Raw genomic sequence first — 18,769 nt, forward strand, 5'->3', positions numbered from 1 at the left:
TAAAGGAAGTCACCGCTAAACTGAGGCATCTTCCATACACACGGTCCGGCCTGCATACTTTTCGTAAGAAACAGGAATAGATCTGTCAGATAAGGTATAATTGGCCCAAAATCATTTCCTTTGGAGAAAAGGAGGAAAAACAACACACCAGAAAGAGAAAACAGATATCTGACCGAGTTACTGAGGCACGTGTTCTAATCTAAATATTCTTGACCACCCAGGAACGTTGCACTGAAAACCATTTATTAAAACCCTTTAATAAAAGCACTAAAATATGCATGCAGTCTTTCTACACGAGAGTCATGATGACATCACAGCACCGTGTTTTTGGCCACATATTCATCTTATAATTATTCGTATATATATGCAGATCATGTTTCGTAGCCTCTTTGTATTTTGGATTCAAAAGCTGAACGATTTCTGCATGCTTTTATGCTGAAGTTGCTGCCACACGATTGGCTGGTTGGACATATGTATTAACAACGAATATCTAATACCTAAGAAATTCTAAGGTTTTATAACGCGTCTGCTTTTCCTGAAGATAACTGCTGACCATTGCATAATAAGCGGCGACAAAGAGCCGCTTGTATAAGTCTACAAAGAATGCACTGTTGTAGATACATGTTCAAAGACGCATTTACGTGCAAAATTAGCAATTGTTTGCAAATTCACAAACCCATTATTTACCGTTTCTTTTTAGAACAATATTAGCCCCTAAAAGGGACAGTTCCATTAAAAATACTCCCTCGTGCCGTAATAATAATTCATTTTAAGTGAATGAATGGATGGTAATGGACTCCAAAAGTTATTTGGACCAAAACTATCTTCAATGCATCTCGTTTTGCATTCCACAGAAGGAACAGCTCACTCAAAAAAACAAGAAAAACAAACATACCCGCCCTCAGGCCATTCGAAATGAGTTAGTTTCTCCATCTGAACAGATTTGGAGAAATTTTGCATTGCATCACTTGCTCGCCAACAGATCCTCTGCGGTCTAGACAGCTGATAAAAACCATCACAATTGCTAATCGCTAAGCAAAAGCTGCGTGTTTGTAAGAAACAAATCAATCATTAAGATGTTTTTAATGTCAAACCATTGCTTTGGGGTTAAAACACGGGTCCATAATCCAAAAGCCTGCCTCCTGTTGTTCTCTCACATCAAATCCACACACGCATTCGTTTCGGACTATTTCTGTTTTGCGAGAAGTGCTCATTTCTCTCTTAATTCAAACAAAACCACATTTTCACTGGAGCAAGCGGTGTAGACAGAGCGAGTCAGTTGCAAACGGTCACTTTCACTGAACTGCTCCAGATCCGCATCCAGACAAGCGTTTAATAATTGAACAATACGCAGAACGGTAATTCACAAAACCGGCTCCAGCGCAAGGCGAGGACGTGCCGAGACGATCGGGTTTCTCAGCAGCCGGTTTATTTAGAAATGTTAAGAACGGTAAGGGCCACTTACAGACTCCCGTTACTGGACAGCGTGAAGAGCTCCAAGTAGGCTACCAAAAAAGGAAACTCAAAAGCACTATCAGGCAAGCGAGTCGGTCGAGTGCAGTACAGAAGATGCTCTGGCTGGAACAACTTCTGTTTATACAGCCATGTTAATAGCTTGCTTGCTTAATAACTTTCTTTGGTTTTTGGCAAAATAGCATTTTATTGCCGTTGACCCAAAGCCAGGGTTCCAAGTGTTTGGTCCATAAGAATCTTTAAAATTGTGTATCAAGCAACTGTACGTGTAAATTCAATGCATAATTAAGATTAACTCTCGTGGGTTTTCCAGGCCTGGAAAACAAAATACGGCTCGAAGAAATGGCTACCTGAACTCGTTTCTGGCAAAGGCGTGCACACATCATACTGGAAAAATACCCAAAAACATCAAAACGATGATGGCATGATTTACTCCAGGAAGTCTAAAGAACGAGGAAAGGCTAATTCAGTCAAAACGGACTTAAAAAAAATAAATAAATAAATTACAGTTACTTTCTCTAGCAAAACATCAGCACATCAGAGACATCTCAAACTTGTTTTATTACATCTTAAATAACAGTACATTTTAATATAGTATCTATGTTGCATCCAGCTTTCTGTGGTACACCGACAGACTGAAATTAAATACAAAAGGTGAGATAGGGAGTGCTGAGATCTACAGTTATTAATGAAGAGAGAAAATAAGGGGAATCCATTTTAATTGAACTGCAATTAATCTTTACTGGTGGCAGCACACACAAATACATCACAATTATTGTACATTATCGCAGAGAAAGAAAAAAATAAAATAAAACAATTAAAAAAAAAAAGAAAAAAAGTCACAACTATTAAAGAAAGTGCATCTGTTTACAGTGGAAAAAGAACAGAAGACTCTGCCATGTCAGATGCTATTTCAAAACGTTGAAAGAAAAGCCAAAAGAGTTTCTCGCGATTCTCCGATTGAACGTTTCGATTTAGAAAACACGCGCAAAAGGTTTTCCGAGCGTCTCAAACGGGACTTTTCGCAACCGTCGTTTTTAATTCGGGACAATTTCAGGAAGCATGGCCATGATTTACAGGTCGTCTGCAGGAAATCGATGTCGTTTCTCCCTCGTGATATCTCACACAGGTGCATAGCTTTGCCAGTAAAAGTAAAGGATGTATGCACGGCGTGTCTAAAACATCTGGAACCGACGCTTCAATGGTCAAAATTTTTCAGTTTCGTATCGGTTTCGCCGTCCCGGTGGAGGTAAGTGGGCCTAAAGACGTCAGCGCCTGTTTAAGCAAATTCTACAGCATGCGACTACGTTAATTCATGGCAGATGAAATAAAACGCTTAACTTAAAAATTTCAGAATTATCATTATTTTCAGACATTGATTTGTACAACATTTCATTCACATAGTAGTAACTGTATTTCCAAGCACAGACAGGGCTATCTGTTCTCTCTCTGGAACTGGGCTAAAAAGAAAAAGAAAAGACGTTTCCGGGCTTTCCAAGCACCGATCCCGACATCGCTGGAAAACACCCCCACCCCACCCCGACCTCCCCAACGCCCGCCGACCAAAACCATCCCAAAAATCGGAATTAAAGCCAAAAGCTTGAAGGAACGTATAAACATAAGACCAGAAGATAAGCTAAGGGGTTAGTCTGAACTGTTTTTAATCTGATGAAAGAGAGGATTGTATTTTTTGCGAGTTTTTTTTTCCACTTTTTTTGTATTTTTTTGTGCATTTTCTACATTAAAATTAGCATTCAATGTGATTAACGGCATGTGCTTGGTTAGTCAACGCTCAAAACGTTAGTCAAGTTTCTTATTGTGCAAACAAAGCTGTGACGAGACTGGAAAGAAACATTAGCTAGGATATAATGCTGCATTCGCGTGCAAGTCGGATACCCATATTTACAACGGCCATTCGTAGATAAATGAAGTGAGTACCTCGGACTCAGAAATGACAAAGTATTTCAAAGAGATATGGCATTTTTATGGCATTTTTTTTTTCTTTAATGACAAAGGACCAGGATTCACACTGAAAGTTAACTAATGCACAGATCAGGATTACACTTTTTTTTTTTTCTTCGTTTTTTTTTTAACTTTTTTTTCTTTTTTCTTTTTTTAGAAAGCTAAGGCTGTTCTTATTAGCCGGTGATCGGCAGTAGCCCAGCGACGTTAACAATCGGAACAGATCAGAGGTGAGCGCTGTCTGGGGACGCCCGAAAATATGAATATTAAGCCTTCAACAAGAGGGCGCGTGAACTTTGCCTCTCGCTCGAGTCGCGCTCGTGATGACTACACAACCTCTAGAGCGACCTAGTGCACACGAAAATAAACGAAACAAAACACATGATTGGCATCGTCGGAAAAAAAAAAAAGCTGCTCTTCCATCCTGGTCTAGTTTCAGCATTTTACATGACTGTTCTCGTTTTCACGTGGTTTTATAACAGGATTAAAATTTTACTAATCAGAAACATATCATCTAAACAGAAAAAACAGGCGGGAAAAAGATCTAAAAGATGGTACTATCAGATAAAAGGAACAAAAGTAGGAGGGAAAAAACAAAAAAAAAATAAGAGTTAAATAATTTGTACAATTACACTCCAACATTTGCTTTCTAGACACATGATACATAAGCGTGGGATGATAGTGTTTTGTGTTTTCTCTTACAGGGTGACACAGAATGGTCCGAGAGGGAATGCAAGTTATTCATTTGATACCACAGGAAATCTTCTTTTTTTTTTTTTTTAAGCTGGGTGATAAAACAAATTGTGCTCTTCTTGGTGTAGGAAAGGCATTGTTTTCCCTTAGAAGTTTTATTTCTTTTCATGGTGGTGTCAGTCAGTTTTATAAGGTGTTTTGTTGTTGACGATGCTGTGAAATTTAACATTCTAAAGTTGGAATGGTCTTCCAGTCAACTTTGGAGTTCAAATGATATCTGCGGACAGATAAAGAGAGACCAAAACGATAAGGTGGATATTCATAGAATGACTTAGAGCAGATAACTCCACATAACCCTGCGTTATAAAAACGGTTAACCGTATCGTTTCAAAAGTTAAGTCATTTTTTTAGATAATAGTTGCTCTTATTTGTAAACTGAATTCAAGCATAAAAAAAAAGTTAAAAACTAAAAATTAAGTATGAACTAATAGTTAAGCATGTCTTTTTACTTCAAAAATGTACGTTTTGCAGATTTTTTGTAATTTCTTGAGCGAATTTTTCAAAGGAAAATTTTTAAAATAATTAAAAATAATTAAATAAATAACCGGAAATAATTAAAAATAAAAAGAATAATTATGATTAATGATAGCAAGAGACAAAAAAAAAAAGTGCAAAATAATGGTTACATTTTATAGACTAATATAAAATATTTATAAAATCATAAAAATATAAAAAGTGGCCATTTTGCGTGTCGGCCCTCTCATCTTTCTGTGACCAAAACATAGCAGGAGGTGATACACGGATACATTTAAAATGGCATATAAAACACAAAGTATCTCGTGCTGGAAGAGGCTGACTCTTACTGTATTGGACATGTTGTATTGAAAGCACCTTCAGCGTTCAGTTCCAGATCTTGAGGAAGCTGTCCCAGGACCCTGTAGCCACTGCCATACCGTCATCAGTCACACCCAGACAGCTAACTCGGTTGTCGTGGCCAGCCAGCACACCTGAAAAACCATAGTGTTTTATACACAACTTTGAAAAATCATTTAACAGTTTGTTTTTCTTCTACTTGAGAATTTCTTGTTAAATCCAGTGTTTAATGCTGCTTTTAGCCACTAATTATGAGTGAAAACGTACTTAACTCCACTTTTGTTTTAATAATGGCAATGTATAGGTCTTTTTCTATGCGATTTAAGTGAACATAAATATAGGGGCCTGATAAAAGTGTTACTTTTCAGACTGCATGTAAAAAAAATAAAACGGAAGCAATATTAATGCAATAAAAGCAGACTGCATGTTAAAAGACTTATGAAGTATATTTTTAAATGAACTGAAATGCAACGCTCTTGAACTGTGCATGTTGCCATATGCAAAAGAGACAAACCAATGTGGCGTGTTAGGAAGCATATGTAAATCAACACCACTGTCTGTGTGTGTGTGTGTGTGTGTGTGCGTAGTACGGTTGGTTTGCTCGCTCGCTTTCGAGGGCGGTCACGAGACCACACGCCACTGATAGTAACTATTACTAGCATATGTCTGTATTTTTCAGGCATCTGCGTGTGCGTATCTCACCAGCGCGGTCGGCCTTGAGGGTGTCCCACACGTTGCAGTTGAAGTCATCGTAGCCGGCGAGCAACAGGCGGCCGCTCTTCGAGAAGGCCACGGAGGTTATGCCGCAGATGATGTTGTCGTGAGAGTAGACCATGAGCTCCTGGTCAGCGCGCAGGTCAAAGAGCCGGCAGGTGGCGTCGTCAGAGCCAGTCGCAAACGCATTTCCATTAGGGAAGAACTGCGAGGGGGAATACGAGCCCCTTTTAGTTTTCAGAGGCCTTTAGGAAACTGCACGCACTACAGCAAGCTTTCCTAAAAAGCTTTCGGTTACTGTTGGTGGTCAGAATGAGGAAGGAACACTCACACAGATAGCGTTGATGTCTGACTCGTGGCCGGTGAAGGTCTGTCTGCACATGCCCTCACGGACGTCCCAGAGTTTAGCGGAGGCGTCGCAAGCTCCCGACACGAACAGCCTGGTGTCCGGAGCCAGAGACAGACTCATCACGTCACCGGTGTGACCCGCGAACGTGGTCGTCTGCTGACCGGTCTCGATGTCCCAGAGAGCACTGCGGGACAGATCACAACACTTCAAAACTCACACTCGTATATGAACAAACATCTTAAAGCTGCACATAAAAGCTGAGAAGTAAATAATGAAATAACTAAAAATGTATATTATAAAATGGTACAAATAAACAGTTGAAATGTAATAGAATACTACCAAAAAAAAACTATAACCCTAACAAACAACACGGATGGACAGACAGCGATTCATTTTAATAAATCTTTAAAATATGCGTGTTTGGGATGCCATGAGCACAGAGACTTTATTTTTTTAATGTTTAGCATAAACGTGTAATGTGAATAAACATTGCCTATAAGCAGCTTTTGAGGCTTGGACCCAGAAACAGCATTTCTTAAGTTCTTATTTATTAATAAACAATGTTACATAGTTTTACATCGTCTATTAATCTCTTCTAAAAAACTGGTGAAAAAAACAGCACACAAACCTTGATTGTCTGTTCATGTTTACATTGCGCCGATGTTAACAAGCACAATTTGTGTTTAATGTTAATGTTAAAATAATGCATTCATGAGTATCAAAATTAACATGAATTAATAAAACAAACGTAAGAAATGAACAGAAGCTAAACAGATTCACAACCTTAATGGGCCTATATATTAGTTTGTAGGTAATGATACACATGTTTCCCATGAATACATTTTTCTTGCGCACAATGCATGGTTGACACCATAAATTGGGTTTAAAAAAAAAAAAAAAGTGAAATTTGCCTTCCCCATAATTTCCAAACAATGTTACTTCCTAAATGTTGATTTTAAATCATAAAACAGAAGGGTCAAACTTTTAACGAGAAGGCAGACGACAAATTCAAATGATATTTTTCTCACGTAAAATCTGATTCCTGGCTTTAAAGAAAATTGTAACTATAAAAATATTCCTGATGGCATTGACGGCAAAACCTGCTCCTAACTGCAGATGTAGGCTTACTCAAGCTTTGGTTTTTACGGTTCCTCACACTCACCAGGTGGTGTCGCCAGAACTTGTAACAATCTGGTTGTCATCAAGGAAGCGGCAGCAAGAGAGGTATCCTATTGACAGGAGGAAATATATAAAATAAATAAATACATTTTCCTCTTGATTTAGTGGTGAAATATGAGCGGGGCATTTCTTCACCCATAAAGCAACTGAATAGAAGGGGAGTGCATTATGTAATTGCTGATGCTTTTGTTAAAGTCGATCAGATGAGATGTATTAAAAAGGGTACCAAAAAACCAGCAGTGCAGTTTGATGCTGTAAATCCAGCTTTGGTAAACGGCAACCCTCGCGTATATAAGATCAGAGTACGTGAGTGTTTCTGGGAGTACCTGTGTGTCCAGCCAGCTCACGGCTGACACGCACGTTCCCCTCACGAGTCTTGAGACTGTAGATGGAGCAGATGTTGTCTAAACCTCCACAAGCAACATAATTCCCTGAAGGAGCATAGGCACAGGTCATCACCCAGGAGGAACGCAGAGGAATGGCGTGAACCTGAAACACAGCACACCAACGCTCAGGAAAATACATAGAGAAGAAAACAGGTAGTAGTATAAAAAAATAAATAAATAAATAAAATCTCTAGTGGAGACCATTTGAAACAACTGATCATCAGAGGGCCTATATTACTTCATGTTAGGGCAAAATTAATATTTATAAAAGTATAGCAGTAACTAGGTTTTTACAAAATAAGTGTTTGCCTATGCAAAAGGCTATCTTTTTTCCTTTTTAAACTGTATTTTAGGTTTTATCACTCCCCACCTGTAATATTGGCATGACAACTCGCAAGGTCTGAGTTTTTTTACAAACAATAGTGAAAAGTATTTTAAAACTAAAATAAAATAAAAGCAATTTACCAAAACTAGACAATGTTCAGTTATTATTTATGTGGTTTAATTAAAATGTACTTATCATATTTTTGTGCATTAAAAACTAAACAACAACAACAACAACAACAATGAATATGTAACATGCATACAACATCTGTATAATTAGATTTTATAAATTATATTATTTATTCTAAAAATTAGTATTTGTTTTGGTTTTTCTTCACAAATTCAAAGCGTCACTTATAACACTGTACTTCGTATTTTATCACAGAAAATAAGACAGATGTAAGACAACTGCTCTACGACAATTATAACAGCTGCCTATTTAGAACAATTAAAATAAATAAAAAAATACTATCCACCCCATAAATTACAGAAACTTCTAAAATTCTTGCCAAAACAAAACTGTGTGATACTGAAATGCTCTATATTAACAACAAACACAAATATAATACCTTATTTGTGGTATAACTGTCCCAAATAATGAGTTTTCCATCCTGGGAGGCACTGACGAGCAGCCTGCACAGAAAACACAAGAGCACAGTTGACTTGAGTGGGGTTTGCATCCCTAAAAGGGAACATGGATGTGTATATATAAGAGGGGAATAAATAAATAAATAAATAAATCAGCCTACACAACAACAATTAGAAGGATTGTCTTTCACAATGATCTTAAACTATTCCCAGCACAATTCTGCACAAAAAAAAAATGGTACCATTATGGATTTTTCTTGGCTGTAGCTTTAATAGTAACAACATGCTTAGTCATAACACCTACTTACAACCATCACTCACCACCTACACAAACACAATAAAAGAACATGATTCAAAGCAATAGGGATAGCATGCAGTGGCCACCACACGAGCCATGAACCTATCCACCTCCACCGAGAACGGGAAACCCCTCTGTGAAGCTCGTCCTGATGTAGAAGGATGTTTTCAAAAGAGCTTACAAATAAGTTCAGGCCATCATGCAAATAACGCAAAAGAGCGCTTCTGTACCTGGAATCGGTGCCCCAGTGCATGGCGTAGATTTTAGCCAGATGTCCTCGCAGTGTTCTTCTTGTGCGCATCTGGATTCGGCCAACAGGGTCGATGTTGGCTGTGATCTGAAAATGTGTGTGTCAATTAAAAAAAAAAATATCACCGAGTTGGCAGCAGTATAGAGAATATTCCGTTTACTTAAATTACGGCTACTTCAGTGAACGCATTTAAACAGCAAATTTGAATCAAGCCGTTTCTCACCTGTGATAGTGTGGCATCTGCACAAGCTTTCCTTGCATCCTAAGTAAAAAAGAAAAAACGAGTTTAGATATTGTGAAACAAGGAATATTTTAAAATTATGCAATATACAAAACATTTGGTGTTAATGTTCAGTATACAGTAACCATAAAGTAATATGAGAGGTTGTAACGGTGATATACTAGTCCTTCTTTAAAAAAAGAAGATTCACATCATCAGTCATTTGTTCAAACTGAGTAATTGTATTGATAGCATTAAGGACCCCTTAATGTTAATTTAATAATTTATTTTGTGATTGATTATGGCTAAAGGATCAAAGATTTGGGGCAAATTTGGCTATTGTAGAACACAACAGTAGAGGATTGGTAAAAATATCTCTGACTGAAGCCGCTTCACATTTTATCTCATGGAGGAAGTATCGGGTGTGAATTCTTTCTGGAACAGTACGGTTACAGAAGATGTTTTTCGTGTGTAGTGTAAAACTATGTAAATAACCACCCTCTGTATTGAAATATCTTTTGGTTATGCAAATACAAGAGTACCAAGAAATACAGTTGTAAAAAAACAAACATACGTATACTTTAAGGCTTAATAGCTAGACTGCAAATGTTTAGTTAAAAAAAAAATGCTATTTTAAAATGTAGCAGATGTGTCAAAATATCTAATGATGAATGCAAGGGTTATTTTTTTCCCTGGTGGTTGAAATTTACCACAAAAACAACAACAACTGGAGGCTACATTGACTTCTTTCAACCTGGACTCTTAAAGGGATAGCGTACCAAAAATGTTTAATTCGGTCTTTTACTCAGCCTTAAATTGTTCCAGAGCTGTACGAGTTGCTTTCTGCTGCTATACACAAAAGCAGATACTTTGGAATAAATGTGGGTAACCAAACAGTTGCTGGTCCCCACCGACTCCCACAGTATTAGAAAATGACTGTGGAAGTTAACGAAGACCAGCAGCTGTTTGCTTACCAAATTTTTCTTCTTCAAAATATTTTTTGTGTGTTCAACGAAAAGTCAGTCCCATAGATTTGGAACAACTTAAAATGTTGAATAATCAGCAATTTTTTTTATATATATATATATATATATATATATATATATATATATATATATATATATATATATATATATATATATTTTTTTTTTTTAATAATAAGATTACAATTAGCCAGGCTAATCCATTAGTCCACATTTTGTAATTTGAGTACATTATTTAGTAGTAAATTGTGTTAAATTGCACCAAATTGCTGAACGCAGTTGTGTATGAGATCAGAGAGATCCTTACCCTGATCTGGTTCTTCAGCTGCTCGGCCTCCTGGCGTAACTGGTCCAGTTCACTCATTTTCCTCTTCTAAAGCTCTGCCTCACTCCTACTGCCGGGACACGTTCTGATCTACAGCAGAGAGAAAACATTTAGGATCTAATTCCAACGTTATCCCTACAAAAGACAATAACGGGAGGCATATCTGGCCTTTAGTTTGAATTTCTGTATGCATATTTCCCGTTCTGAAACAACCAGACTGGTCTCAATCTCAGATATAGCAACTCAGGCGGGCTGCATCTCTGAGAACACTCTCTGAATTCTTCATGTCATGTAACATTGGTTAATGGATCGCTAGCAGATTGTTTATCAATACACAACGGTGTAAATTCAAGATCCCACCCCGCCGCATTAGCTACTGAAAGCAACCAAAGAACCATTTCCTCTTGTGGTGAAATGAGTTGTTGCTCCTTAATGAAAAATGCAGAAGTACAAAGAGAACAGCAGCAAAGAAACGAGCTGCGACTCTGTCCTTTTATGATGTCAATAATCGGCTATGGGAAACTCTTTTTTTTTAACAATATAAAATGCCATTTTATATTGCCATAATGTGCCAAATTACAAGTAAAGCAGGATATTCAATGAGAATGTAGGACAGAACTCAGATTTGATCCATTGGGAATTGATTGGATGATGAAAACTGGGCGCTACATCCAAGAATGGGGTCGTGTGGTTGGAGGGAGGGACTGAAAAAAGTAAGAGCTTGATGACATCAGCTGAAAAAGACAGTTGTTTCTAAGGCGGAGCGAGTTATTTCATTTAAACGAACGACCGCACAGACAAATATCATGGGCAGCAGGAATGTGAATTAAGGCTAATTTTAATCTCACCCATAAGACTGATGGCAAATCAACAATAGCTAGTATTAAAGGTTAATATGCCTCAATGTCCACACTGGGCAACTATTCTGTCTGGCTTCCAGGCCGAACTGCTGATTCCGAAGAGCAATTCCTATATAAAAATAACTCGACGCACTCTGAAACCCTTAAAGCCTGTCCGTTTTAATCTCGATTTAGAGCAAACGCACTCGACTGACAACAGCGAGTCCTTCTAGGCCAGCTCTCATCCTATTAGCGCTCTCAGCCCACAGCCGTGTTTTCACACCTCTCTCTCCACAGTGTCATTGACATAATCCTGGGACACGCTTGATTCAGCTCCTTCAGGCAAATCCAGTTAAGACACACCGGGGACACTGATCGGAAGAGCAGCACCTATCCTGCTGACCCAAATCCTTCATGCGCTCAGACAAACGGCTGATGAAGGCAGCTGTTTTAATGGGCCAACGGAGTGTACGCGGCTAACGCTGGAGAAAGGCAGATTAATTTTAGAGGTACGTGAAGAGCAAGGAAAGGATTTGCATGTTGCAGGGGATGCAACGGCGGACAAAGGTTTCAAGTTAATGCAACTGTGGCACGCTGGCGGTCATGCGCACTGCAATATGCTGCTACTCCACCGATGTAAGAGCTCTTAACAAGCCAACAAGAACAAGTTGCATTTATGGTCGATACAACTACATGCCATATTTCTACTTTAAGGCGCATGCAAAAATGCTTTTTAAAACGCCTTAACGTCAACTTTGGCTCTTTAGCATGCAACTGAACAACTCATTTTGCACATCCAACACGGTTCCGCGTTCTATAAAATGACCGTTCTAGGCCAACGTTATACGACCTACTTTAGAGAAGAGTCGTGAAAAACGACTTTTCATTTAAATGTAGACCAATTTGCAGCTGCACAGTATCTCGATTCTCAAGCAGCCGTCACCTTGCCAATTAGCCTGGTCTTGGTCGCCCCGATTTGAGCAAGACGAATGGCCGGTTCGAGCTCGAGCATAGACGGTCTTGAAGAACATCAAGACCAGGGAAGGGCTGAAGGGAGAAATGACGACAATTACACTGCACGGGTCAGCTGAGGACCGTCAGGCAATGATCGATACTTTTGAGTGATATTAGCACTACACAACAGCGAAGCCACACATATGCATGTTACTCCCAGATGTCTGTGGTCGGGTAATCTAACTGGAGCACTAAAAATTTGGTTGGATCCATTTCCTGTAATTGCCATTGCCCTCTGGTGCATTATGCCATGTCCTAATTGTGAAATCAATGGTTCCATGTTTGAAAAGTGAAAGTCGGCTGCATGAACAAGCAAGGCGTGTACGCCTTCAGAAGAAAAATCTCTCAAACATTTCTTGATAGCTGTCTTGAATGTCACCCAATCAAAGAATTAGGCATCCCATCTAAAATTTCCTGCGTGAACAAGCGGTTAAACATTTGGGAAATTACACGCGTAGCAAACATAACTCAAAAAACTGATAAAGTCAGGCAACAGATAAGAAAACATACTTAAAATTCACCAAGACTAAGGATGCAGTCTAAGCTTACAGAAACAAAACACTTAAAACCTGTTGTGGACGACAGGCACTTGCAAGTAACTTCCTGCTACTTGCTGAGAAATTCCTGAGACACCAGAATCACTGTCATGTGGCCGAGACCTTTAAAAGTTCCTTAAAGTTTCAGAATTTCTTACCTTACGCGGCTTGCACAAGGCTCCTTGTGTTTGACAGCCAGAAAATGTTTCTCTTGGTGAACGTCTTATCCTTTCCTATACGCTTGCTTCTTCCTGATTGGCTGACCTCTTAAATGGGTCTGCATCAAGACAATACTCCTAAGTCCCCTAATCTTGCTGATCAAAATGACATGGTTACAAAAGGTAAGTCCCTCATCTCACCTTCAGTAGAGCACAGCTACTCAACAATAAATACTGTCAGAGAGGCAGCAATATGACAAATTTGGTGGATATGGATAGTTTTATTGGGTCGATATCCAAACAGTGGTCTATATTAAATATAAAAACACTTTAATGCATATAAAGAGTCCATTGGTTGAATTAGCAAAAACCCCTAATATTACTGGCATTTAATATAATTTCAAACTATCCAATGCCAATAAATGGGGGGAGGAACCTAAATTTAATTTTCTGTGCTTCGATATCTAAAGCTTAAACTGAAAAAAGGCAGAGATCTTGTACAAAAAAAAAGCAGAAAAAGACTTTAAAATATTAACAACTTGCAATATTGACCTAATCTGCTAATGCTGATCGCTTTTACAGTTAAAACTAAAACACCTGATGACCATTTAACAACTATTTATAACTATAAGGAATGGAAATAATAAGCCAGGATATTACAGGCTTACAGTAGCGGGTTAATCAGGACGATGCTGATCATTTAAAAAGGAAGATACAGAACAAATAATATCGACATCGTCATCAATATACACAAAAACGATGCAGGTCATCGTTACGAAGCCGCATCGTGAGTGGGGTTACATTTTATTGTGCGCCAAAATTAAACTTCATTACGTAAAAACACTGAATATTCTGTGCCAAAGACCAGAGTATAAGATAGCACAAAGCAAAGTCGAACGCAGTAAGGCATCAACATATGTGCTAGCAGAGCTCAATCTCACCCTCTCAACAAACACTTGATCAGAGTCAGCTGACTGCAGGACAAAAAGAGAGCTGTAAGAAATGGCCTAAAGGTGCCACAGACTGCGTATTCACAGGTCACTCTAGGGCAAATCTTTCTTAGATCCTTTTAGAAAACATTTATTTCACAAAAACCTCTGTAAACGATCCTAAAAATGTTCGACTCGATAACGCACGCCGCCGATCTCCAAACAGAACTTTATTCCATCAGCGTAAATTACTCCCAACTGCTGGAGGATGATGCGGCTTATTAGGCATTAACAGAAGAAAAATAAAATGCATATCGCTAAAGCTGGATCACAGGAAAGACAGTAACCAGCACTATCACTATCCAAGCCTGTAATCCTAAAAGCTAAAATCCACGTACTGTAAATCTGTAATCCCTCTCAGCGTCACTCATGGAAAAACAGCTGTCCGGAGCTGGGCTTGCGGTCTAAGAATTTGTGGGACCGTTTTAAGTCCTCGCGCTGCGCGTTCAACGAAATACTCCACTTTAATTGCTCGTCTTGTTGACTTCTACATATTTTATGCAGGAAAGCCAACGGGAATCCGAGCCACACGAAGTGCCAGATATGAAGCGATTTCACGTGAACAAATCTCGACGGCTGAATGACAACCTGAAAATAAAACTCGGATATTCAGAAACTCAACATGAATCAATGTTCCATCACGGCCCTCCGCTTTTCAGCTTCTAAAGCATCAAACGTGATGCTTTTAGTTAGCCACGATTACAAAAATAAATCAACGTGTGTGTGCATTTAACTCCAAATCATCATGCAAACCATGCATATTATAAATAAGACATTCAGAGGGATTTCCACTTGATCGCGAGCAATGTGCAAATGTAATGTTAAATTAAAAATGAGCACTGAATGCAATAAGGAGGGAGCCGACTGATGGACAAAAGCAGGATGTTTGCGTGGCTTTCACAACTATAAAATCAATATTTGCAGTGCAGCACCCATTTTGCTTTCGTTTTGAATTAATAAACCATATACGTTCGCGTTAGCCGAACGCAGCGCGTCACGGCGAGAGTTGGGCGCGCTGTAACGCGCAAATCTCCACGGACAAAACGCCGAAGGAAGCGCAGAGTAGCGCAAGTCGAAATCAAAAACGAGTTTGATGTGTGAACGATTACGTCACGACGCACTCGAAACGCTATTCGATGCGAGATTATTTCACAATTCATCCGGCGTTAAAAAAAAAACAAAAAAACGATGGACGCGTACTGGACGCATCGAAATGTTTACCAGAGCTCGTTTTTTGAAACGAATCGCCGCGTTTAAAGCGGAAAGGTGCGTTTCCTCGCCGACTCGGCGCGTTAAATCGACGGCACGCCGGAGAGGGAAGCCGGAGAGAGAGAGAGAGAGAGGCGCTACGGACGCCATCTTGTTCTTGGGCCCCACATTGAAGAATTCATTGATTCCGTTTATTTATTCATGAACGGTGTTCCTTTATCTAAATGCCACCGAAGAGAAAGGCAAACTCGATCGGTAGGGGAAAAAAGGAGGGGGCGCAACATATTTATCCCATAGCCTATATTCCCCCGACCAATCCCTTAATAGTGACCTCAATACTGAGCCGCTCGCCCGTTCTTAAAATATTCCAGCAGCGATAATAAAGGCCATCAGGCTCCATTCGTTTCGCGTATCTGAAGAGCTGCGGCGCTTTTTGCTGCATTACTGTGATAAATGTTGGCCGGATCGCGGGGGGGAAACGCATTTAACGTGGCTTTATCATCAGCGAAAGCAGTTTAGGGAGGATCGTAGTGGAGCATCACCGAGATGTCGGGGAGGGAGGCAGTGCACCTATGTACCTGACCGGCAAGGCCTTTTAAAACAGAGACTCGTGTGTGGTTAAGGAAATCCAATTAGGCTGTTTTAAAGACTAGTTAAAAGCAACAGTGCACGCTTAATGCAATAAAGACAAACACTTACACGCCTAAGTCGCTTAAACGCACACCGGGATTCAGGTTAAGCCATTTGGACTCGTGTAATAAATCTATTTGCGCGTAAATATATAAATAAAACACACTCGCGCTAGAATTGCTTGTAATACTCAACCAGATGGTGCAGATTGTAATACACGATCGGGTGAACAAATAATGACTAATCTTTATTTACCGAACTGCAATTCGATCAATATTCACGTTCGGTACGAGGCGATGTCTTAACCAGCATTCGGCGAGCAAAAATCCTCGATTCTGTAACACAGAGGAAGGCCTAGCTGGGTTGAAAAGCCGAATATTTTGCCAGCAAAGGCTCCGGTAATTAGCCAGTTAGCTTACAGACCAGCCTCTCAACCAAAACCCTCACAACCATTACCCCAAAATCGTCGTTCAATGCTTCTAAAACGCGCCTAATCGCCGCACGAGCGATTTCTCGCTATCGGTTTGATTCCTGAGGTAACGTTAACGCCGTTTTTTAAGTGCTAGCGAGCTGACTCGCGCAAAACGGCCTCCGGTGAAGTCGGCGGACTCCATTCGCGCTATAATAACGCAACGAGCGATCAAACGCACCGATAAATCGCAACAAGCGCAAATAACTGTTCGAAACGACCGTTTTTGGTCAATTTGCCTGGCACTGTTGTGCATGTAAATCGGTCGGCTAGCCGCTACCTGCGCCTCACCCCACCCCCCTTCATTCTCTATGGTGACCAGCATTTTATCCAACAAATTCATCCGTTTCAAACGGAAAAAAACAGTTCCACATTTTTTAAATAAGCATATAGAGTCCCGTACCTGTTCTCAGTCGTAAATGGCCTTTGTTTATATGGCATTGACCGAAAAAAACGATGGTGTGGCTGTCAAATCCACGCATCAACGAACAAGACGAGCTAGCTCGCTAACTAGCAGCGGGAGAAGTACCGAGTCCACTTCCACAGCGACAAAACTCGCTCCGGAGGGCGGGAAATGAGCCTGTTCGAGGGGGGATCTCAGCTGCGATGAAAAATCGCACTCATAAATGTTCGATCGCAGACTTTGGTCAACGAATAAGTCCGTCGGCGGCCACTTCCCGTTGCCTTCCTTGAAGGAGCACTTTTCTCCAGTTCAGTTCACCTCTCATCCGGCCATCAGACGGAGATGGGCGCGGTAACCCTGCAGTCTGCCCTGGGAAACCCCACGCCGCAGCGAGCGAGAAGAGCGGCGCTCTTACGCAGGAATGGAATTGACAGAAACGTTTCCGAGCCAATTTAGCAACATTTGCACACGCAGCTGCACGTTTTTGAACGCTAAGCGTCTTTCTGATCTTATTTGCATCGAAACGTCGCCGTTGTGAAACGGTTCGGCCATTATGACAAACTTATACTTGAGCGCAGACTTTTAGGAGAGGGGCTAGTTGTCACACTTTTTCAGAATCAGAAATGGCTTTATTATTGCTTACACACACACAAGGGATTCGTGACAGAATAAGCTTCCAGTGCACAGACAGAATGACAAGGGACAAAACAGATAACCAAAAAAAAAGTGAAAACAATAGACAATATACCTGTTTTACTCCAGATTATATTTTTTTCCTGTTTATAGGCATGCATCTTAAAAACTACAAACGGCAATTGTACATTTCCACCACTGTGGTAAAAAAAGAGATATTTAACAAATGTGGGCCTGTGACAACATGCCCCGATGGGTGCCTGCTTTAATGTATTATATAGTTAACAAGCTAAGTAATGAATGCCAATGTGATATTTAATGTTATTGCGATACCATGTTTAACAATAACAAGTACTACTACAATGGGACTACTATACCTCCCATTAGAAGCATTACTTTATTTAATTGAAAACGGCCTTCAAATTTAATTAAAGCTTTTTTTTGTTGTTGTACTAGGTGTTTGAGACCAGTATTTGACGTGTGACAACTAGCCCTATTTTTCGGTATAACAACAAGCGAGACTACAAAATGAAACTAAACCTCTAACAGGGCAAGAAAAGCTTTAATTTAGTTTGAAAGCTGTTGAAATTATGATCTTCAAAGCAATGAAGCGATACAGTAGTGTCATTGTACATCGTAGCACCTGTTTTTGTTAAACAAGGTATTTTTACAATGTCCCGTGAGTCATGCGTTGGTTTTGTTTGTTAGTACGCTGACCAATGCATTTGCATAGCATTTCAAGGTACTTCAAAGAATACCCTAGAAGTCGCCACGTACAAAACCAACCAAACAAACGATACCATGGCAATTTAAAGGAATAGTTGAACATTCTGTCATTAATTACTTCCTCCCATGTTGTCCCAAAGACCTTCGGAACATAAATGAAGATATTTCTGGTGAGATCCGAGAGCTTTTCTGACCAGCAAGGACCTACCACGTTCAAGGCCCAAAAGGATACCAAGAACATCGAACGAAACGGTGTTTAAGATGAACGAGGTCTTATGGGTTTGAGGAGTAATTAATGAGAGATTTGTCATTTTTAGGCGAACTATCCCTTGAACAGTGTTGAAATGAGGAATTACAGGAACTTCAAGCGATTACGTGATGCTTTTTGAGAAGTATTTTCGTCGGTTATATGGTAACGATAAGAGGAGCACTGGTAAAGTTATCAATAACTTCTTTTTAATTCATGCAATTATTAGCGTTTCACAGTGTCATAGTGTGATGAATATCTACCGCATGAAACAAATGTTGTTTCACCATGGCTCTTAT

At 39.6% G+C, this 18,769-nt stretch overlaps 1 protein-coding gene across 2 annotated transcripts; it reads right to left on the reverse strand.

The window, feature by feature from the left end:
• Window positions 1-2,015: 2,015 nt before the first annotated feature.
• On the reverse strand, window positions 2,016-17,242 carry gnb1b (guanine nucleotide binding protein (G protein), beta polypeptide 1b). Of its 2 annotated transcripts, none has more exons than XM_043241482.1 (11): window positions 16,865-17,242; window positions 10,600-10,707; window positions 9,313-9,351; window positions 9,070-9,176; window positions 8,523-8,586; window positions 7,570-7,732; window positions 7,227-7,293; window positions 6,047-6,248; window positions 5,704-5,920; window positions 5,020-5,135; window positions 2,016-4,405 (listed from the first exon to the last, which is right to left on the reverse strand). In XM_043241482.1, exons 2-10 carry the CDS (start codon window positions 10,654-10,656, stop codon window positions 5,029-5,031), a joined length of 1,023 nt encoding a protein of 340 aa, XP_043097417.1. In that variant the 5' UTR covers window positions 10,657-10,707; window positions 16,865-17,242; the 3' UTR covers window positions 2,016-4,405; window positions 5,020-5,028. The 2 variants fall into 2 exon arrangements, with proteins under 2 accessions (XP_043097417.1, XP_043097416.1); XM_043241481.1 differs by having other exon boundaries at window positions 4,992-5,135; window positions 16,865-17,241.
• Between the last annotated feature and the right edge of the window lie 1,527 nt (window positions 17,243-18,769).

The sequence above is a fragment of the Puntigrus tetrazona genome, chromosome 6, assembly GCF_018831695.1.
Source record: "Puntigrus tetrazona isolate hp1 chromosome 6, ASM1883169v1, whole genome shotgun sequence".
Taxonomy (NCBI): domain Eukaryota; kingdom Metazoa; phylum Chordata; class Actinopteri; order Cypriniformes; family Cyprinidae; genus Puntigrus; species Puntigrus tetrazona.

Coding starts and splice junctions, on each gene's coding strand:
- gnb1b (XM_043241482.1), bottom strand. CDS start 10,656: ATGAGTGAACTGGACCAGTTACGCCAGGAGGCCGAGCAGCTGAAGAAC. Junction 7,733..8,522: donor ACAGTTATACCACAAATAAG/GTATTATATTTG, acceptor GCTGTGTTTCAG/GTTCACGCCATTCCTCTGCG. Junction 5,921..6,046: donor CAGACATCAACGCTATCTGT/GTGAGTGTTCCT, acceptor TCCCCCTCGCAG/TTCTTCCCTAATGGAAATGC.